The 22,385-nt window shown below is 47.8% G+C and overlaps 2 protein-coding genes across 2 annotated transcripts in view; one reads left to right on the top strand and one right to left on the bottom strand.

Moving 5' to 3' along the window:
• Positions 1–1,494, top strand: part of MAPT (microtubule-associated protein tau) — a 57,453-nt gene extending 55,959 nt beyond the window's left edge. The window contains exon 15 of the mRNA XM_006897871.1: positions 1,279–1,494. Within this exon, the coding sequence (XP_006897933.1) occupies positions 1,279–1,494 (216 nt within the window). The remainder of the gene's footprint in view (positions 1–1,278) is intronic.
• A 5,879-nt stretch (positions 1,495–7,373) lies between these two features.
• KANSL1 (KAT8 regulatory NSL complex subunit 1) overlaps positions 7,374–22,385 on the bottom strand; it is a 192,140-nt gene continuing 177,128 nt past the window's right edge. The window contains exons 8-15 of the mRNA XM_006897809.1: positions 14,693–14,875; positions 14,088–14,276; positions 13,597–13,745; positions 10,004–10,125; positions 9,457–9,514; positions 9,149–9,261; positions 8,189–8,441; positions 7,374–8,024 (exon numbers count right to left, since the gene is read on the bottom strand). Of these exons, the coding sequence (XP_006897871.1) occupies positions 7,797–8,024; positions 8,189–8,441; positions 9,149–9,261; positions 9,457–9,514; positions 10,004–10,125; positions 13,597–13,745; positions 14,088–14,276; positions 14,693–14,875 (1,295 nt within the window). The 3' untranslated portion in view covers positions 7,374–7,796. The remainder of the gene's footprint in view (positions 8,025–8,188; positions 8,442–9,148; positions 9,262–9,456; positions 9,515–10,003; positions 10,126–13,596; positions 13,746–14,087; positions 14,277–14,692; positions 14,876–22,385) is intronic.

The following is a 22,385-nucleotide window of genomic DNA, read 5'->3' as shown; positions in this document are numbered from 1 at the left end:
GACTGAGGCACCAGCACAGAAGCCACACAGAGCTCGAAGCGTATCGGTGTTACCAGGGGCACCCGGGCCGGAGGGGAGCCGACGCCAAGGGGACTTGGGGCTGAGCAGGCTGGTGGGTGGACACGAGGGACACAGTCACGTCACTGAACCGCGCATGTGAACACTGTTGAAAACACAAGTGTTTTGTTCCATGTGCATTTACCACAATTAAAAAAATGGCCAAATACACTAGTGTGAAAGAGTCATTGGGAAAAAAAAAGACTTCCAGATGAGCAAAATATACGTGTAGTCCGGTTTCTCTTTACTCCCTCACTGAAGAGCTCTATGGCAGAGGTCTTCATCGGGGGTCCGTGGGCTTGTGGATTGTATGGGAAATGACAAACGCCCCCCCCCCCATTCCTGGTTTCCAGATACTCAGACAGGCTCAGGGCCAGAGAAGGTTGAGAACCACTGTTCTTGTGTCCCGCAGACACCGTGACGGCCACTCTAAGCGCTACTTGCAACTCTGGCTAGTGCCTCTGAGTTTCCGGGTGTCCTTTGGCGCCTTCTAGTTGCGATGTTGTTGCTCTAGTTAAAAAGGATTTTGATGTGTCACACTCCCTAGCATTGTGCTGCCGGCTCCACCCTCCTTGTCGGTCACTGGCAGGTGCGGAGGTGTGCGACTCCTGGCTGGAAAGCACAGCTCTGGGGACAGCCCTTAATCCTCTCTAGCTTCTCCAATGACATTCACTGGTAACTTGACAGTGTTTATCTGAATAATCACTGGAGCTCTGACATTTGACAGACACACCCCCACACCCACCCCCCAAAAAAACCAGCAACACCAGAGCAATGTCTACCTGATAAACACAGTGAGCTCTGGTGGCTCAGTGGTAAGGAACTGCACTGCCAGTACAAAGGTATGCGGTTCAAATCCACCTGCCACTCGTCGTGAGAAAGATAGGCAGTCACCTCCCACGGGATTTACTGCCTCTGAAACAGCACAGGTGGGTCAGTTCCGACCCTCTGATTCACATCATCTGAATAAAATGCACATGCCTTCGACCTGGCATTCCACTTCTCGGCTGTCTCCCAGCTGTGCGTGGGGGATGCCTGTATGCAGCTGTTCACCATGCAGTGAGTTCACCTGTGCAGTGGTGACCGTGAGAGCGAGAGCCAACCCAGATGTCCACCAGTTCAGGACTCATGTTGGTCACCTTCCCTTGACAGCACACAAGCTGTCAGCAAGAAAGGGGACACTGTCTGTGAACTGGTAACGGAAGGTTTCTTCTCCCACAGATCGAAACCCACAAGCTGACCTTCCGGGAGAACGCCAAAGCCAAGACAGACCACGGGGCAGAAATCGTGTACAAGTCGCCCGTGGTGTCCGGGGACACGTCCCCACGCCACCTCAGCAACGTCTCCTCCACTGGCAGCATCAACATGGAAGACTCGCCCCAGCTCGCAACACTCGCGGAGGAGGTGTCTGCGTCCCTGGCCAAGCAGGGTTTGTGATCAGGCCCCTGGGGCGGCCCCAAATCGTGAAGAGAGAGAGAGAGTGAGAGAGTGTGGGAAAAAAAACGCGTAACGATCCGGCCCTTCGCCCTCTGCCCTCCCCCAGCTGCTCCTCACCGATCGGTCAGTCGGTTACACACTCGACCTGCTTTTGCCACTCGGCTCCAGCTCGGACTTCAAAACTAGTGAGGGGAACAAGCAAACTCCACCTTCCCTAACTGACGGGCGGGCTAACAACAATAAAGCATTTCAAGAAGACGCAGAAAGAGATGCCCACCCCCTACATTTCCTTGGGCTATTCCTTTTGATTATTCCCCCCAACCTCCTCTGAACAGAAGGGGGGAGCTTTGTGAGCCGCTGGTGTGGATTTGAGGGGACAGGGGCCCCAGCCCCTGGGAGGGCTTCTCAAGAGGCAGCAGCAACAACAGAAGACTGGAAACTGGGTATGTCTGTAGAGAGGATGGATTGGGGGGGAAGAGGGGCGAGGAAGACATGGACAGAGGACGGCGTGCAAACAGCCTGGTCCAGGCCCCCACCTGGCTGGGCAGGGGCCTGCTGCAGGCCGTATGCCTCTCTGTTGGGCCCCCAAAGGGAAAAGAGGTGTGGGCCTCCATTCCATGCAGGGACAGTGGCAGAAGAAGATGGATGGGCAGGAGGGTGGCTGGTCTTGATGCCCTGTGAGCCGCTGGCCTCTTTGGCCTCCCTGTCGGGTGGCATTCCTAAGCGGAGGGGACCCACGGAAGCCCTGTAAATTGGAGCTGCAGCCACGATTCTGGTCACCTCACAGACCTGGGACTTTAGGGCTAACCAAGTTCTCTTTGTAAGGACTCATGCCTCTTGGGGACAGTGTTTGTTCCCATGCTTGGGGCTCTGGCGCATGTGTGTGGGTCTAGGGTGGGGGAGGTCGAGCCTCCTACCTTCCCACGGCCCTGCCCTGTCTGCCCACTGTGCGGGGCCAGGTCACTGCCTTTCCCACCCACCCCATCACCCTTCCCAAGTTCCCAGCCTCCCGCCCCCTCGTCACTAAGGAATGCCGGTGAGATGGAGGCAGCGCCTTCTGGAAACTATGGAGGGAAACCAAGGGAGGTTTAGGCACAGCGTTGCATCCAGTCTCTCCCTCTCAATTCCTCATTCAGTGGGGTCCCCGATCCCACACTACATCTCATTCCAAGCCCAGCTGGCACCTGCCGTCAGAGAACACTGAGCCCCCACAGTGGGAACCAGCAAAGAGCTCAGCAGCGACCCCACACACTTCGGCCCCGCTGACCTGGACAGGACTTTGTCCAGAAGCCTGGGGTCCTTCCCGTGTTGGGCTGGCAGCAGGTGTTGGGTGGGCGGACAAGCCTGTTCCCCACGTCCCCGCCCCCAAGCCTGTATCTTCTGAGCCTCTTGCGAGCCAGACCACGCTCAGCCCCACATAAGCCACCCTCCACACCCCCAAAAGGAAACCGCCCTGTCGGAAATGGTTCCTGCCCCCCATCCTGCTGGAAACACCGCCGGAGCAGCTGAACGTATACATAGATGTCGCCCCCTCCCCGTCTGCACCCTGTTAACGTCGTAGTTGGATTCTTGTCTGTTTATGCTTGGATTCATCAGAGTGACTATGATAGTGGAAAGAAAAAACAAAAAGACAAAAAAAAAAAGACACATGTATCTTGAAATGCTTGTAAAGAGGTTTCTAACTCACCCCCATGGGGGTCCGAGATGTCTCTCACTGCACACTGGGACTCGGCTCCAGGCCCCTGAGGCTCTACTCTTTCTGGGGCACCTATTTATGAAAGGTTTTCATCAGCATATGGGACACACACAACCTGCACCCCCACCCCACCCCCAGGGACTGGATTGACACCTAGGAGATGGTAGCAAAGGCCTGAAACCCTGACACCCAGAACAAGGACTCTGCTGTGAGGCCACCACCTGCCACTTCCTGTCTCCCCAGGGCATCCCTTGTTGGATAGAGGTGGCTTTTCCTGGGAACGTGAAGACGATTCTCCTCGGAGAGGCGCTACAGCAGCCTTCATGAAGGCCTTTCAATGCCTGCCTCAAATGAAAACGGACCAGGAACCGCCAATAGTCCACCCCCAGAAGAGATTTAATTCTCCTTTTGAGGGCCAGAGAGCCACAGGGGTGGGGGGGCCACTGGGCTACCTGGCGGGACAGATGCCAAGTCAGGAGACGGACACCCTCCTGAAAGCTGAGGCCAGAGCTCCAGCAGCCCGACCTCACGCAGGTCCGCCTGCGCTGGGGGAAGGGAAGCACTTTGCAGAATCCAGCTGTTTAAAGGGCATGCTCAGGCTGTTCTGCCCCACATTCGGCTGAGCAGAAAAGCTACTTGAGGTTGGTGGTAGAGTCTGCGGCTTCTCCCCGAGGGCTGGAGGCTTTAGAGTTATCTTTGCAAGAATGATCTAGACCTTCTCTCCTCGTGACTCCTTGTGTCCCAAGTCTCAGATGCTCTCAGAAGTGTCTGAGGAAGGAAAAGGAAAAGGTGGATTACAGATTTGGCAGCTCTCAGTGAGGAGGCCCCATTCAGCACTGCCGTTGGGTTTCAGCCGCTTTTCTTCCCTCACCCCTGCCTGCACCCCAGGCTCCTGCAGTTCTGTGCCCACTCTTCACTGACACGGTCTTGTGGGGGCAAGTTTAGGGCCAAGCAGGTCAGCTGTGGCAGACAGGTGGCAATGGGATGTTGCCGCCCTGACCTTGAATGAGGACAATCTCCCCAGGGCTGGGCACCTCCCCTCCATTTCTCATATCTTGTTTAGTGTCTCTGGGATCCACCTGGTTCCGTCCAGCTCTCTGTTCACTTTATCAGTAGTCCCATTAAGTCAACTTCAGTGGTGAGACTCTGTATCCTGTTTGCAATTGCTTGTTGTGCTGTAGGGGGGAGGGGGGAGGAACCTGTAAGATATGTAACATGGGTAAACAAACGGAAGTCTTGGGGTGCGGCAGTAAACTGCCTTGTAACCCTTTTCTTCATGATTCCACCGTGTTTGTTGAGGGAGCCACCATGGGGGCTCAAGGTCCTTGGGGTCCCGCCCTTCCAAGGACAGGCTTTCCCAGGGGCAGAAGGCAGTCACCTAGTTCCCTCTCTTCTGCCCAGCCAGGTGCAGGCTGAGACCTCTGGAGAGTTCGTTCTTGGGGGTCCTAGTCCCACCCTCCCAGAGAGCCTGGCATCCTTCCCTCCTGCACTAGGCCTTTTCTTTCCCTCTCACCTTCATCACTGTCCTCTGGAAGAGCTGAGAGATGGGGGCAGGGGGATGAGGGCCAGGTGGAAACCACTGGGGAGCCCCATCTCCAGATCTGTGGCTTCTCTTCGGCGCAGAAAAGAGTTACACTGGGTACTGACCGGCATTCTTGCCTCCTGATTGACTCAGCCCCGTGAATTTGCAGTGTCAGGCAGGCCAGTTTCTGGCACTTGCAAGTCCCGTGATTTCTTTGGGAATTTTGAGGGTGGGAGGGAGGGACACGAAATCATCTTAGCTTAGCTTCCTGTCTGTGAATGTCCATATAGTGTATTGTGTGTTTTAACAAATGATTTACACTGTTGCTGTAAAAGTGAATTTGGAAATAAAGTTATTACTCTGATTAAATAAGGCCCCTTGTCCATAGATTGCGGGCACAAGACAATGAACGAGGCAGGATTTGTAAAACCGTTCTCCAACTTAGTTCAGTATGGGAGGTGCTGGTGTTTTAAAAACCCAGACGTATTTCCCAGTGGTCTTTAGTCTGTCTGGAACCTGAGAAAGAGTTCACAGACTCATTCCTTTTCAGTTGACTATCCCACGCCTGCTGGTCAGCCAGCCTCGCCCAAGCCAAAGGTGTGGCTGAGATCATAATGCTGCTGAAGTTTGCAAGACAGGTGGCAGTGTATTCAAAGCTGAAAGACTGGGGATGTTGGTGAGCAGGCTGCCCGGAGCATCTGTCCTGCAAAGCTGGCCTAGAGCTCGGGGGCTGAGCGAGCGTATTCAGTCCGCTGAAGGGATGAATGGCTGTTGGTTTCAGTACCCACTGGAGGAGAGTTTCTGTCATACTGATAGGAGGCCTGACAGCTTCTCCTGTAGCCACAAACACAAAACCCAAACAGTCATCATCTTATTACTGCTCTTGGACCAGTTAGGCCACAATCATGATACTGAATCCGAACATTTTCATAGGAAGTTTGAACGTTCACTTTCTTGGCTCTCCCCGACGTGCTTTAACGGCTCAGGCACATGCTCTGTAGAGCAGGGCCTTAACTGCGGCCAGAGAATTCATGGTCAACAGGCCAGCCAAAGGCACATGTGGTTTTTGAAGCTTAAACACAACCTCACCAGCTCCTTCAGCTCAACTGTCCCGGGACGCAGAGAAGGGAGTAAACACGGAACCAGGCCCATCCACTTACCAACCTGTCTGGAAGAACACAAGCACTGAGTCTCCTCAGGAGAAAAAATGCTGTGACTTTAGGTTCAAAGCAAAAAGCAAGCCCACCCAGCACCCATTTCAAAAGAATTCTGGGCATGAAAAGGCTGAGTGAAAAGGGATGTATCCACTGAGGAGCAGTGACAGGCCTGGATCTCATGAGAAGGACGCGGTCAGTTCCTCTCATTCAACAAAGGAAAACGTGCTGATCCCAGCAGACTCTTCTCCTAGGGCCCCTCGTCCCGCCCCCTCAGCCCAGAGCGGACCATCTTTATTCTGGGACCTGCTTGTGCTCCTGGGGCTTGCTAAGGGCTGGAGCAAGTCAGAGGAGCTAGAGCTGGTTCAAGGATCAGTCTAAAAGATGCTGCCAGCACCACCAAGTCCACCCAGCCTGAAGGTCACAAGGAAGGCCCAGCACACGACATTCTGTAACTTTTTTTTTTTATTTTTTTTCCAATTTTTCTTTCCTTTTTTTTAAGCACGAGTCTGTGCTTTGCGAACAGAATCAAGACATTAACAAAGATCAGCTTCTCTGAAGAAAAGCATTTCTATAGAACAAAGACAGCTACATGTTTTCGCTGCCATTACACAGCTCAAAGCAGGAAAAGAAAATATTTACAAAATACAAGTTGGTTTTTTTTTTGTTTTTATGGGTTTTTTGTGGGTTTTTTTTTACAATGCTAAAAGGGTTATTCAGAATTTTCAACCTTATAAATAGAAGAAGCACTTTATGCATAGGGGTATGGTGCATTATTGTTTTAAAAAAGAAACAATGACAAACCCTTTAACTTGCAAACAGAACCAAAAAGAAATCACTAATGTTGAAAATTGTGAAAAAACCCCAACCAGTAAGCAGTTGTCTACTATTTTTATACGATTACAAAATGGCAAAAAAAAAAGGGTCCTTATTTCCCCCCCTTTTTGGTGATGTGATTATACATGAGACAGGCACAAGGTTAACAAAGAAGTGGCAGGAGTGGGAGACCACACGACATTCCACAGGCAAAGGGACTGGGGGGGGGGGCTAGTCACAGTGACAGGAACATGACAGAGGAAGCCCAGGAAAACGGGAAGGTCGGGGGAAATGGTGCTCCTTTCCCAAAGCTCCTCTTCTGCAAGCAGTGAGAAGAGAGGTTAAGTAGTCCTAACCCAGCCTTTGCAGGCCAGGGGGTGATAGCGATGTCTGTGGGGAGGGATGGTATGTGACTGTGTGAATGGCATGGAGGAGGGATGGTAGGAGAGTGTGTGTCTGTGTGTGTGTATATGCCATGGGTGGGCAGATAGGAGGACACAAGGGCAGAATGGGGACCTGAGCAGCTGCAGCCAGACTACTGCAGTTAAGAAGTCAAAACACATGACCCAATGCAGGTAACACCCCCAGTGTGACTAGAGAGATCTGAGCAGCTCTCTACCAGCTCAGGGAGGCAGCCAGCAGTTCAGCAGAGCACTCCGGGGGGGGGGGGGGCGCTCCAACTCAGACACTGAGCCACAGGTGGAGGGAAGGGAAAGGGCAAGCGCGCCCTGCTCTCTCCAACCCCACCAAGAAGGCATAGTTCCTGTCCCCTCTGCCCTCAGGCGCAGGAGCGGACAGTCACCTAGCATCGCTAAGTCCAGTGATTCAACAGTGCAGAGGGCGCTAGGACCAGGCCAGCAGGGTCTTATCCTGAACTTCTGTTTGCCAACCAGAGGAAGTGCTCAGGTGTGTGACAACAAAACCATGGAGACCAAAACAAAGACAAAAGAAAAACAAGGGGGGAAAAAAAAATAACAAAGTTGGGTCTAAATTCCTTAAATTCACTAAAAACTGTGAAAATTTCCGGCATATGATGTTTGAATATCAAACACAGAAGATTTCTGAAGCTTTAATGCCAATAGTTAGTGAGTCTGTTTAGATTCTTGTATCCCACTCATCTGTGAGCTGGACGCTGAGCTGTGACTGTGGCCACCAGATGCCGACTTTTGAGGGGGATGACAGAAGGGGAGGCGGGTGCCACCTCTGTCTCCCGACCAGTCTTGCTGCCTGAGGTGCGTCGAGTGCAGCGGGCAGCCCGTTCCTGTGCGTCCAACTGGTCCTCACACTCGGCCTGGGGACTATACGCCAAGGGGAAGGTGCGCCGCTCCCAGGGCTGGACAGACTGCGGGTAGACAAGGGGCTCTGGTGAGGACCCACTCCCAGTCTCTCAATGGGGTGGCCCTAGGAGGGTGCTGCCCTTCATCCCTGCAGAATGGGGGGTGGGAGCCGTGAGATGAAGACTTTCTTCAGCAGGTGCTGTAACCTCCTCCCAACTGTGCCCCTCACCTGTTCATCCAATCCCAGCTCGGGCGTGGAACATCGGGTGTCGTCGTTGGCTAGGTGTCGCAGAGTGTCCCGGGCAACAGGCGTGAGGGGAGCCGAGTGCAGTTCTGGGCTAATGGGGCTCCTAGGGGATTGGCCGTGGGAGAATTCCAACAAAGAGTGGCTGCTGCTTACATCAGGGGAGGCAGGCTGTGGGGTAGAGGGATTGGCACTGCCCAGCTGGGGCGTAGTCCGGCCGTCTGATGATCTGTAAGACCTGTGAACCAAGGAATGCAAATCTGAGCGTCCAGGTAAAGGCATTTACGTTTACCTTTGGGTTGGTTGAAGGAAGCATGAGAAAAGCATTTGACCAGAGCAGCCATGTTTTACCACCACCACCAGCTCTTTTTCTCTGATCCACCTGGTACCCTAGCACCTACCACTGACAGGTAGGACCATGAGCTCTAAGAACTGTGTAGTGAAAAGGTGAGTGGCTTCTGCTTTATCATCCCAGGAGAAAGCCCCGGCTGAACAATGTCCTAGCTTACTGCCAATGAATTCGGGCGCAAGTGAACAGAGTCCAGACTTTGGAAACTGCACTGAGGGATGAGGATGAGGGTTAAAAAGCCTTCTGCCTGAGCTCTCCACTACTGTTAGCAACAAATGGAGATATGCTGGTGAGGTCCAAGTGGAGGGGACTGTGTCACCACAACCCTCTACCGGCCACCAGATGTCAGCCTGCCTGCTCCCAGAGCTTGATCTGTCTGAACCAGACAGTGATCACTTGGCAGAAATCTAGCATTTGATTGCTTAAACTCTCTAGTTCCCAGAAAATACCAAGGAATTTCAGGACTTTTCGACATCAACAGCGGATGAAAATAAGGCAACCAAGTAGCAATGGCAAGTCTATGAACACAAGGAGGTCCCAAACGCAATGCCACCCTCCCTCCCGCAGGCCCCGATGAGCTATGCCTGCCCCATCACCTGCTGCCACGTCGCTGGGGTGGCACACTTGTGGTCCACAGCCACCGCGCCCTCTCCATCTCCTCACATTTGGCATGCAAGGCAGCAAAGGCTGCGTCGGACAGGTCCTCAATCTGCAATAGAGCAGCTTCATTGATCTCTTCCATCCAGGAAGTCGAGTTTTGGTAAGAGGAGAACAATTCTAGGATCAGACCCATCTCAAACTAAGCTCTTCTCCATCACCACAGAAACCCGCAGAGCTTGCTATCTAACACAGGCCTCAGGGGATCCAGAGTGTGCACCGGGGTATGTGAGTCTGTCCCCATTACCTCCTCATTCTCTTCATCAGGACTCCCCTTCAGAGACTGAAGATCGACTTCCCGCCAGCTGTAAAACCAGAGCCACAATCATGAGACTGAGGTAAAATAAGTGCACCTGGTACCCATGAGTAGCCCCACCGTTTGCTGGGAAGGCTCTGGATTATCACAGAGCGACCTGTTTGCCCTTGGAGCCCACCCTCAAAGGCCCATAAAGGCTAGAATTGAAGGGAAGTAGAGCTGACAAAGCATGAATTCAAGTAAAGAACTTATTTAAAGCACCAACGAACAGGGTTTCCTAATATTTTGATTTCTTAAAAAGAGAAAAATGTGTATGAGATCCTGATCTTTGATTCTGGCAACAAATTCAGTATCTTTAAACACACTCTGGGTGACGTCAAATATGTCTGCAAGAGCAGATATGAACAGCGCCTGCTCCACTGTGATCTCTGGACTAGGTAACAGCGTATGAGAGAGAGATCAGACTTCCACTACGGATCAGAGCTTGGTGAGAAGAGGGGAAGAACACGTGCAGGAGACAGCTCTGTAGGGCTTCTACCTGGGGGTCAGGATTTCCTTGTACTGCAGTTTCTCTACACGAGTTGTTGCAGCAACAGACATCGGGATGACAATGTTGTTAATATCGAATGAGCTCTCGCCCCTTCTCCTCCTTATTGGCTGCTGTAAGACAAAAGCGAAGTGTAAAAAAGCAGCACATTTCTAGAATAACAAGCCATCAACCTGAGACTCAAGACAAGCTAACCAATGGACCCAGTTCTCTGAGTCCTCGTGCTGGTGCAGAGAAAGCAGAGCTGCTCACACCTAGGAGAGGGAGGGGTCTTCGACCTTAGAACCCTCAGAACTATGAGGTTGTCTTAACTGATCTTTTTTACCAGTCCCACTATCCCCATTCTGTGAACTGCTGAGGTTCTTAATCCTCTAGACCGAATTCTAATAACCCTCAAACCTCTGAACTCTCCTTTCGGATAGTCTTTTTTTAACCTGGTCTTTGACTTAGACCCACAGTGATACCTACAAACATTTAAAACTAGTGGTAACTTTCCAGGTTAAAAACATGAATTCTCTTATCCTGAGAGATATTCAAAACCTAGTCCAACGCAACGGTCATCTAACCTTGGCTGTCATGAAAGCAAGTGCCTCCTTTTTGAAAACTGAACTCTTCAGTTAAGTCTGCACCCACCATGTGCTCAGCCTGTATGTGATTTCCTCTCCTACTGTTTAAATATTCTTGGGGGGGGGGAAGAGCCAAGAGAGTCCTATCAATGGGGTACGGGGTGAGTGGAGTACCCTGACTGGGGCTGAAGGAAAGGGCTTTGCTATAGCTCACATCCAGTATCAGAAGAGGAGGTGGGCATTTGCAGCAGCTGGGAGACCATGGAAGAAACATAACAGAGAACTAAAAGGTCTGGTCTCTAGGATGGAAAAGAAAGTTCACCAACTGCTTCTACCTAGATGCACCAGACTGGCAAATGAGCTATGAGAGGCCGGAGGGAAACAGGAGCATGACAAACACGCTGTCAGGGCAACCACACAGCAGGAGACACCTAAGGGGCTGCATTAAAACCCAGAGCACCAAGTCAGACCAGCTCAAGGGAAAGAAGCTGGCGGACAAAGAGGAAGACAAGTGTGCACAATCATCATGCAAGACGGTAGGTATTCATAATGCTCTTTTCTATCAATTTAGAGTAGACTATCCCAGACCTTACAGTTAGCAATTTTAAGATCACTGATGGTTAACTAAAATGGGTGAAGTATTTTACAAAATCTTGCCTGGCTGATGTGCAGCTGGATTGGTGACCTCATACCCAAAAGAGGCGTCACCTTACCTCTCACCACTCCCTCCACAAAAAAGTACAAGGACAAGAGCCTCAGAAGAGACCACCATCTTCTCCACACCTTGGTCAAGAACCCAATGCCAAGAACAGCAAACTACTGTCCCCAAAATGTTATCTTCCCTGAATTGTCTTCAGTGTGCAGCTAGTACCTTAAAAAGAAACTGCAACATGTGAGAGTGCTCCCTGGATTCTGCCTTCTCCCCTCCACATAGGGTGCCTGCCCCACCTCGTCTAATTTCACTACTCTTTCCTCAGTATCAGTCATAGTGTGACAGCGAGCGGTAAGAATGAACAACTGCCCTTTTCAGCAGGAAGTAGCTAAGAGAATACGCCGTCCCCTTTTCCTTATGACTCAGGGTGAAGTCTCTCTCAGGGAGGAGTGATAGGGAATGGCAAAGGATACACTGACAAAGAAGATTAATCAGAACTGGCTTTGACAAGCACTGTGGCATTTGGACAAGAACAAACTGGGAGGAGGGTAGAGAGAATAGTGCAACAATGAATGAGTGGAAGCCCAAAATCTCTGTAAATGTTTATGAAAATTAATAAAATATAATTATAGAAAAAAAAAAAAAAGAATGAACAACTGTTTCCAGCCTGGCTGTACCAGGAGTGTTGTTGGCTTGCTTTGTTTGTTTTGTTTAAAAAGGTTCTGAGATGATTCCTACTTGTGTTAAATTGGAATACTTGCGGTCATTTTTTCAAGAGCCAGCCAGACACCTCTGCTGCAATCAACGGCTTTTAGGAAGGAAGGACAGAAACACTCCACTTCTCACAGCTTTTCTACATTCTTTTATGTTTGTACTAGATTCTAGGCACCTAGTTTATCACCTTTTTTTAATAGTAAATAAATCCAGATGAAATCTTTCAACAAGAATATTAAATATCAGAAAAATGCAATGTATAAAATTTGTATTCAATAAAGCAAATAACATTTAAATGACCTAGGCATAAGTAAACATTCTCCAGATACAGGAAGGTTGGAAGCTGACAAATTCTCGTAGGGCTGACAAGAGCCGTGGATCTCCAAAAGTTCAGATTTCTATCAGAATTGGTTTTCTTTTATATTTTTTTTTAATTATATGAGAATTTTTGCTTTTGGACAATCAATCGTAAGATGGGCATCATACATACACTTGGACAAACATGAGGGTAGGAGGTAAACAGCTGTCAGGGGCAAGGAGGTTATCTGGAAAAGACTGCAGCTTTCCAAGAGCAAAGAAAACAATGTGAATTACTACCTGATCCAGGGAACACATTTTGTGGACTGGAAGGTTCTTGGGGTGAGCTCTGGAGGTGCTATCAGAGTACTTGAGAAGCCCCCTGTGGACCCCAGGCCAACACTGCAGTGTAATGGTGAAGAGATGCCTCTGCCATCACAATGCCTGGCCTGAATCACAAACATAACCCTCGTAAGTTTCCTGCCTTATAGCTCACTTAACTTGGGAAAGCCTCAGTTCTTCTGCCTATGAAGTAGGAATCCATAATGTCAGATATATCTCAAATGGTATCACAGAATTAACTGAGAAAACACATGTGAAGCACTTAGTACTAACATAGTATGTCATCAAGAAACATTACAATGATAGCACTTTATTACCACATTATACAAAAGGATTCCTCAGTCAACACAAAGCAGTCACAGATGTACATAGTCAAAGGGACAGACCTTGAGAGAGTAAACCATGAGCATGAACTGGGTGGGAGGATGAGTCTGGAAAGGCAGTGTTCAGAGCATTCTGGATAAAGCACAGGTGTCAGGTGACCCGCCCCCAGGAGATGACACCTGAGTGCTGCCTAGCAGCCTACTGGGTTGCAATGCTGTTCATTAGAAAGCACGAGCCTTGCCTTCTCGCTTCTCCAGGCACGCTCAGTGCTAGTCTCACTTACCAGGACAATAAAAGCAAGGAAATCGAGCCTTGCTCCTTCCACTGCCCATTGGTTATCTGTCCTCTCGCCCTCTCTTCATGTTTACTTCACTAGCAAAAGAGCTATGGTCTTCTTGAGTCCCGTGCAAACTTAGTCCCACAGACCCTGAGTAGCCACAGACCACTGTGAGGAGCTAGTGACTCTGTCACACTTAAATGGATGACCCAGTGGAGATCCACACCCACCACGGAAAAGAACTCAAGGAAAACAAGTAAAGGCCAAGTACCATTACTTGGACCTAAAAATGACACGCACAGCATGACAAGCATTCCCATCACTACCCACTCTCGACACTGTCCCCAGAGCAAAAAAACCGAACTGTAACTGCAGAGGGTGTTCCAGTGAACCGCACACAGGTACTACTTACAGACGTGCTGGCTGTAACCTGTGCACTAGAACCAGTGGGAGCCGAGCTGTCTGCTGAGGTGGAGAGCTGTCGCACCAAGGGACTGTGTGGTGGATGGTGGGCGGCTGCCAAGTAGCTGGAGCTACTCATGTCTGTGTGATGCTTCAACACTGCAGAAATCAACAGAGAAGAGAAAACACATAGCTCCCTCAATCGGTTCCACCTTTGGTGCAAGCTAAGAATGCGAGTAATACATATTAGCGGCAAAAAAATGCTTTCTAAGCCTAAAAGTTAAGTGCGGCACACTGGTTGATGGCAGGTAGGGGGCTGGGCAGACGTTGCTGCAGTAGTTAAAAAGCGACCTGCATTAAGAAGCAGTGGGGCCCCCCACTCTGCCTTCCTAGGAAGTGAAGGACAAAGCCGGGGGCAATTAAGAGAAGCCCAGGCTGCCCCGGAAAGCCCTGAGCAGGAGCAGGCGCAAGTGCAGGCAGAGGTGCCAGGCCCGGCCCTACCTTCACTTCTCTCAGATGAATGGTCTCGCAATTTCATTTTGCTGTGGATTGGGTCATGCACGGGTGGCGGCGGGTTGAGCAAGCGCTCTGCTTTGGGCGCTGTCACTCGCTCCACCATGGGCACAGCCCCCACATCGTCTAAGTGCTGTCTGTGGGTCCTGTCAGGCCGGATTTGGTGATAGGACAGCTCTGAAGAGGGGAACAGAAAAAGAGCTGTGAAATACTTTCTCTCAAATATATTCTTATTTGTGTTCCAAGCTCGAGTTCTCTCTTGGCCAATGCTCCACACGAGGGCAGCTGGACAGCCCTCTGGGACTGCCCTCTTGTAAACAGTATAGTGGCCCACAGATTCCTCAACTAGGGTGATGCCACTCTAGGGTATAGAGGACTCAGACCACTGTCAGCTGCTCACTAAGCATTTCGGGTTTGCCCTCAGGACCCATAACATCCACAACAGTTCAAGTACATCCAAAAACATCCAATCCCAACAATGACACTGGTTAAGTCCTGCACCCAACTCCAATATACTGTCATAGCAAACCAGACGCTTGAGAATATCGAAGCACAAAAAAACCCCAGGGACTCTCTGGTCCCTCAAAACTTACTGGCTGTTGTTAGGAAGGAGTTGACCAACTTGTGCCTGTCTTTTCGAATTGGATCTGGCAGACTTCCTGGCATGGGGGCTCTGTGCTTAAGTGAAAACTTTTTGGGAGGTTTGATTTTATCAAAAGGCTTATTCTGCCATTGAGATTTCAGCATGCTCTGGAAGTGCAGGCTTGTGGGGACATCTGCAAGAAACACAAAGCAACACCGTAGCTTAGTCCAGACACTTGCAATAATGTCTGCTTACCTGTAAGCCCGACTCCACTGGTCACAACCTCCATCAACATCCCTCTTACTTGCCAGCAAGCCAAGCTGCTGTCACAGGCACGTCTATGTGAAGGTCATTCTTCTGTTAACAAGCACATGACCATTCTCTTTTATTTTCAAGTTGGTATTGTGGTCGGATGCCACCAAGTCAATCAAGACCCTATGAACGATGAATCCGTACCCTGTCCTATTTTGTGCCATTCTCATCATCCCTCCCATATTAAAGCCCACTGTTAAAAGTCACCATGTCAACCCATCTCATTGAAGGGCTTCCTTCCCTTCCATCTTCCCTATTTTCAAGTAGTGGGGGACAAAAAAACTTTGAACACTTTATGTCAGATGTATCAGAGTTTCTCTGATTTCACGGATCCTGTTAAATTTGACTTTACTGGTTGAAACAATGATGATAAAGCACATGGTTTCTCGTATTCTCTGTTAATTCCATTTACTAGGATTTATTCATTAACATTATTCATTAATGTGGAGGACAGATGCTTGGCAAAGTGACTGGTAAATATTTTTATTTGTTTCCATTCCCAAGGTAAGTGATCCAGCAGAATGTGGAAGGCATCAAGCAGTTACCATTAATATCACATGCAAGCAAAATACTGTTAAAGGTCATAAATGGCTAAAAAGTATACTGACAGAAAATTGCCAGAAATGAAAACTGGTTTTACAAAAGGGTGTGGCAATAGGGATACCATTGCTTATGTAGGACGGATCTTGGCTGAAAGCAGAAAATACCATAAAAATGTCTTGTTTTTTATTGACTATACAAAGGCTGTTTGGATCATAACATACTGGCTAACACTGAGAAGAATGTGAACCCCAGAACACTTAACTGTGCTCATATGAAAACTATACTTAGAACAAGAAGCTGTGGTTCGAACAGAAGAAGGGAAAGGAACACCAAATGGCTTAAAATCAGAAAAGGTGTGTGACAGGGTTGTAGCCTTTCTCCATACCTACTCAATTTGATGCTGAGCAAATCAGGGAAGCTAAACTTTGTAAAGAATGTGGCATCAGGAACTTAGACTCATCAATAACCTGCATTATCCAGGTGACACAACCTTGTTTGTTAAAACTGAGGACTTGAAATACTTGCTACAAAAGATCAAAGATTGCAGTCTTCAATATGTACTGCATCTCAACATCAGGAAGACAAAAATCCTCATCACTGGACCAATAAGCAACATGATGATAGATGGAGAAAAGATTCAAATTGTCAATGATATACTTTTATCTGGATCCATTGGTACCAGCAGTCAGGAGACGTACTGTATTGGGCAAGTCTGCTGTAAGGGATCACTTCAAATTACTGAGGGGCAATGATGTCAGTTTGAAGACTAAGGTGTGCCCGATATAAGCCATAGTCTTTTCAATCACTGACAATGAATAAGGATGACAGAAGAATTCATACCTTTGAGGTGTGATGCTAGAGAAGAGTACTGAATATTCAATGGACTGCCAAAAGAACAAACAGGTGTGTACTGGACAAAGTGAAGTTGGTATGTCCCTTCAAGTCAAGGATGACAAAGCTTTGTCACACACAATTTGACTATGTTCTTAGGTAAAGTTATTCCTCGGAAAGGGACATCATGTTTGGAAAGGTGGAGGGTCAGTGAAAGAGAAGAAAGCCCTCAACCAGACAGGACTAACATAGTGACTATAACAATGGGCTCAAGAATAGAGAAGCTGAGGATAGCTCAGGATAGGGAAGGGTTCTGATATGGTATTCCTAGGGTTACTGTGAGTCGTACCCAACTCGACAGCTCACAAAAAGGACAGGTACCAGACACTGCACTAGGTGGTGCTTCCTCCCCTCAAATAACAACTATGTAGTCCTCCTCTCCAAGTTGTACTTGACTTGAAGACTCCTCTCTCATACCCTTACCTCAAAGCTATCTAGGTTTTAAGGGAATTACTATCACAAATAAACTGTAATTCAGACATAATAATAATTTATACTCCCCCCTTTTTTTGCTCCTATTTCTGATATCTCCTGCTTAATTTATTTCTAAAATAAGTCCTTGAAGAGTTCTCTGAGACCTTTAAAGTTATTCCTCTATTATACTGTAATATCTAGTGCTACAGGTAAGTGGAAACCTGACTCTTTTTCATTTGTAGGTTCATTTGTTTTAAGCTTTTGCAAAACTAAACCAAATCTCCCCAACAGTGCTACTCCATCAAGTCTGAGAAAGCAAGTGGACAACAGTCACCTCAACACCACCATCTCTTTCAGAATGGCTGATGTAGTCTAGTTCTCAATGAGATTTAGTAGTTTTCACTGTACAGTGGGGATGAGGTAATCAAAGGAAAACTAACCTAGCTTTTTCTAAAGGAATGCCTATTTATTACCCAGACAAATGCCTGGGTCCCATCCATAAGCAGGCCACTTCCCTGGGCTTTATGATCTTTATCTGTAAAATGAGGCAGATCAGGTAGGCAAGGCCTTCATTATCTGAGCACACCACATCAATTCACAGACCCAGGCTAACCAATCATGCATTCTTTCTCACTGTACCCCAAAACCTCAGTCTTAACACAACAAAAGAGAACACATGCACACATATACCAACTCTCACCTGCCCTTATCAATCAATTTAAGTAAGCACAGGAGAGAAAATCTATTTGCTATTGCTTGATAAATTACTATGAGGTTCTCGACTCATAAAAAAAAAAAAAACCCAAACAAAAAAAAACCCCACCATCCCTAAATTCTTGCCTTAAATGCTCTGAGAAGGACACTGGCACAACTGTAGAATACCATGCTCCATCTGGACCCTCGAGTTGATGTGTTACAGCAAACCAAAAGCAACTTCCCCTTTAAATTAAATTAATATACAACCAAGGATAATAATCCATTTAAAGGACTTAACGGCTACTGATCTCAGACTTTATTTTTGAGGGAACCGCTTTTACGTAAGCAGTGAACAGAAATGATCTCTCAGGTATTCCTGGCCCAAACTTACACTCTAATCGACTGAGTACAAGCACCTGGGATCTGCAGACAGTTAACAGTCTGAAACAGACTGGATCCAGGACCTGAAGCAAGAGAGGGGGATGAAGGGAGGAGTGCAAATGGATGTCCTCGGGGCTGGCACATTCTCTACATCTGTGCTGCACCATCTAGGCTTAAGGATCAAAGTGCTACTATCAGAGAAGAAAGTGTGGATCCTAGGGCAAGCAAATGATAGCAAAAGGGAATTAGTTACCTTAACGCATCTTAAAATACCATTTCATCAAACCAAAGGGCTGAAGTGATTTTAGGGCAACCAGGGTCTAACATTGCACGACTCACTGGACTGCTTCATTCTGACTGCACCATTTTCTAAAGAACTCTCTGGTGGTCTTTAACGCCCCCATACTTGGGAAGTTACAGCTAACTCGCCCTAAGGCTCTCAAAACAGCACACATCTTGGCCAGTAGGTGGCTCTCTTTTAAAGTCCTTTACCTTAACATTCTTCCCCTCAAGGTTATAGACATTTCTGGTAAAGGATTAACTGGACGTGATTAATTAAATAAGCTGCCAGAAAAAGAAAGGGGGGGGGCGGATTCTCCTTTGGCATCACTGAAGGGTTCTGACGCCCCTCACTCGTCCATCTTCTACTGCCAGGTCACCAGCAAAACAGTATTATCTCTAATGGCACTGTGGCAAGCAGCTTTGCCTCTCAAGATAGGAGGCAAAAGAACTCTAGAATCAAGAGGCACAGTTGACTCTCATCCTAACAAACTACTTGCAGTGGTTAAAACCCATTGCCCATTGAGCAGACTCATGGTGACCTTTCAATGGGCTTCAGAGGCTGTAAATGGTACTGGGAGGAAATTGACCACCTTTCTCTGAGGAGCCTTTGATCAGCAGTGCAACTCGCTATGGGCTTTGCCACAGTAGTTACAGGAAGCGGCAACCACACAATCCACTGTGCACAGGGCTGCTCTGAGTTGTAGTTGACTGATCAGCACCTACTCTCAACGCCAACACTTTCCATCACTTTCAAGCATAGTGGGAATGGTGCTTCTTGGAATGGGGCATCACTGTGACCCTGGGAAACGTCCAATTTACAAATTAAGTCTGTATTTTGATTTTAAAATACAAGTAACAAGATTACCAAGAGAAATAAATGTGACAACTATGAAAAAAGTTATTTATAAACAATAAAATGTTAAACAATAACTAAAGCTAGATGGTCTATAATAAAAATGGCTTTAGCTGGTAACTCTGGGATTTAAAATATAGAGGAAAAGGTGTTCTACTTTTGTGTTCAAGATAGGGCTTTGAACTGGTTCAGTCACAGATGATAAGCAAAATCCAAACAGGCCCAACCTGGCACTATTTAGGCGAAGCAGAACAGTAACAACAGGAACGGGAGGCTTGAAAGAGGCACACAGAGGTCTTTCAGGAGCCGCACACATGCCAGGTAGAGCTCCATAATCTGTGAACAAGGCGCCAGGGTTTCCAACTCCTGCTGTTAGATGTGGTGGCTATGCACTGCACATGCTCTTTTTTCTAGGAGAGAGAGTAAGTCTCTAGCAGGGTGGCAACCTAATTTTCCTGTTCCAGGCACCATTCTGCCGTATTCACATTTTAGAAATTCAGGTCTGCTCTGGTTTCATTTCATCAGCCATGGCTTTACCAGGAAGAACCAGTTCAAAGGCCTGGTTTGTGTGTGTGTGTGGGCTTTTTTAAAATTGTGTGTGTGTACCATCAAATCGAATCTGACTGGTACAGGAGGAGATTGCCCCTCCTTCTCCAGCAGAGCATCTGGTGGATTTGAACCGTGCACCTCTGGAATTTCAGTGCAGCTTCTTGCCATTAAGCCACCAGAGCTCCATTAAAGGCCTGGTTTCAAAGTTTATTTACAGCTTCATCACTTTTGACCTAAACCCTTGACTAGAAAGCTATCTATACTGGATTGCTATCCATCTGCTCCAAGTTTTAGAAAATTTTCTACTCTTAAAAGCCATGTAGTGACAAGCTGTTGTTTGTTGTTAAGTGCCATCGAGTCGCAGGCGACTCATAGAGACCCTATGAAGGACAGTCCTCAATGCTTGGGTGTCTCTCATTCTCTCTCCGGGTTCACTGGGTTTCCAGAGGCAAGCTATTATGGAAGTGGATGCCACTCCTCCTTCCAAGCTTGTTTTCATCCGGGAGCTCCACCCCACTCTCTATCCGCACTGGGTAACCAACCATTAACGCATTTGACCTATCAGTGTCACAGTGTTCAGCCTCACAGCAACCAAAAGTGACCGCGGTACGGCAACTTGTACATCAGGTACAATGCACAAACAGCACCATGCTCTCTCTGGCAACCGGGCCATAGGAACCGGGGGCAGAGCAAACCTGGGAGAACATGGCCGCCGTCTCTCCCCTCTTCCCCATTCTGGGCTTGAAGCCCTCTGCTGCCGTCTTAAACCCTAGGCCAAGCCTGGCTTGCCTGGCTCCTGTAGGTAGTGACAAGAGTATCCCTATATTCCACCATGTTCTTTTCTCACAGTACAAGTGGATTTTGGAAACAGGCCAGGGGGCTGTTCTGTAACAGAATTTAGGTGGACAAGAAATAATTTAGTTAGAAGAGCAGATGAAGAAGAGGGGACTAAATAATCAAATGTTTGATTAACTATAAATCAGAAAAGAGATTCTCCAGACAAAGGTCACCATAAGCCTGTCCCTTCCTACCTCTCAGCTGCCCTCATAGCAGACTGTTTCAGAGCACATCCTTTTAAGACGTTATTGTTTTTTTTTTAAATTTTATTTTATAATTTTTGTGTGCGTGTACCGTCAAATCAGATCTGACTGGTACAGGAGGAGATTGCCCCTCCTTCCCTGGCAGAGCATCTGGTGGATTTGAACCGTGCACCTCTGGGATTGTAGTTGCAGCTTCTTGCCACTAGGCCACCAGAGCTCCCCTTTAAGACGTTATTTTATAGATCTGGGTGACAGATCTTCAAGACTATCTCCAGATGCAACTTGGAATGTTGTCTTAAGGTGAAAGTTTCAGGAGCTCTTGTCTCTTTCACATTAGTAAATTTGGCCTGCCTTTCTCTTAAACTTTATTCTACATTTTTGCTTGTTCACTGGACATTTCAAAGGTCCTGGTCGAGTGGTCAGTGCTGGTGGCCAGGGACCATCTGGTGGTGCCTGCTTCAGGTTAGAGGAGGCTGTTGAGTCATGTGGGCCAGTCCTTTGGACTAAACACTTCTATTCTTCTTTGCTTACAATCTTAGACAGACATCTGCAAACTTTAAGACCTCAGACTGAGATATACAACCTATTTGTGAATTGTGTTTTATTCAACTGACCTGAGACTATGGTATGGGCCTGAGTATTTAAGTTCAGTCTTGATGCCCTAGTAATTTATCACTGTGCCCCCTGTATTCTTACAATAGTATACTGGGAAAAATTTGTGTATATTAAGAAACAGCTCCAATAACATTGAGTATGAGTACACTCATGTACGCCTCCCTCACCCATTTAGTACTGTGGGAAGGTTTCTATGTTTTAGTACTTGCTATCACTTTGTGCTTTGGCCACACTGCAGACTATACTGTGCACTGACTTTCCCTTAACTGTAGTGAATGTTTGTGCACAACCTAGATGTTAATTTTCCTTCATAGTCACTCTGGAGACTAAGGTGCGCCTGCTACAGGAAATGGTCTTTGTAATCACTATGCATCAGAGAGTTAGACAATGACTAGGGATGACAGGAGGAGAGTTGATGCCTTTGAGCTTTGGTGCTGGAGAAGAGTACTGAATATACCATGGACTGCTAGGAGAACAAACAAGTTCGTTCTGGAGAGGGTAAAGCCAGGCTGCTCCTTGGAGACAAGGATTCTGAAGCTTTGTCTGACATACTTCTGGACATGATGCAAGGCGGAATCAGTCCTTTGAGAGGGACGTCATACTTGGGAGGGGGGAGAGACAGCGCAGGAGAGGAAGACCCTGGCTGAGATGGATTGATTCAGTCACTGGGGTAATTGGGGGTAGGTGTGTAGAGACAGTAAGATTGGCAAGGGACAGAGCAGGGTTTAGGGCCGTTGTACATAGGGTCGCTATGAGTCGCAGGAGACTCGATGGCACATAGCAACAACAATCATCAAATAATGTTTGCCTATTCTTGACTTTTTAGAAAAATAAGTCTCATACACTGACTGGTCTCCTATTCCTATTTGTCCCTTTTGTGACTTGTATTAAGTTGTTGAGATACATTCATGTTATGGAGTTTTGCAGATTCCACATTCTCCTTTATCAGTACTCCATTTTATGTACATACCACAGTTTATCCATTTATTTGGGGATGGCCACTTAGGTTGTTTCCGTGGCTTTGCTATTGTGAATAATGCGGCGATGAGTGTGCATATGTCATGTTTACTTGTGTCACAGCTCTTCCATTTTTCTAGGATATATACTTAGGAACGAGGCTTCTGAAT

This window comes from Elephantulus edwardii, unplaced genomic scaffold (genome assembly GCF_000299155.1).
Source record: "Elephantulus edwardii isolate Elephantulus edwardi_28Jun2011 unplaced genomic scaffold, EleEdw1.0 scaffold00216, whole genome shotgun sequence".
NCBI classification, from domain to species: Eukaryota; Metazoa; Chordata; class Mammalia; order Macroscelidea; family Macroscelididae; genus Elephantulus; species Elephantulus edwardii.
The sequence above is the reverse complement of the archived record's forward strand: the minus strand, read 5'-3'. Positions and strand labels throughout refer to the sequence as shown.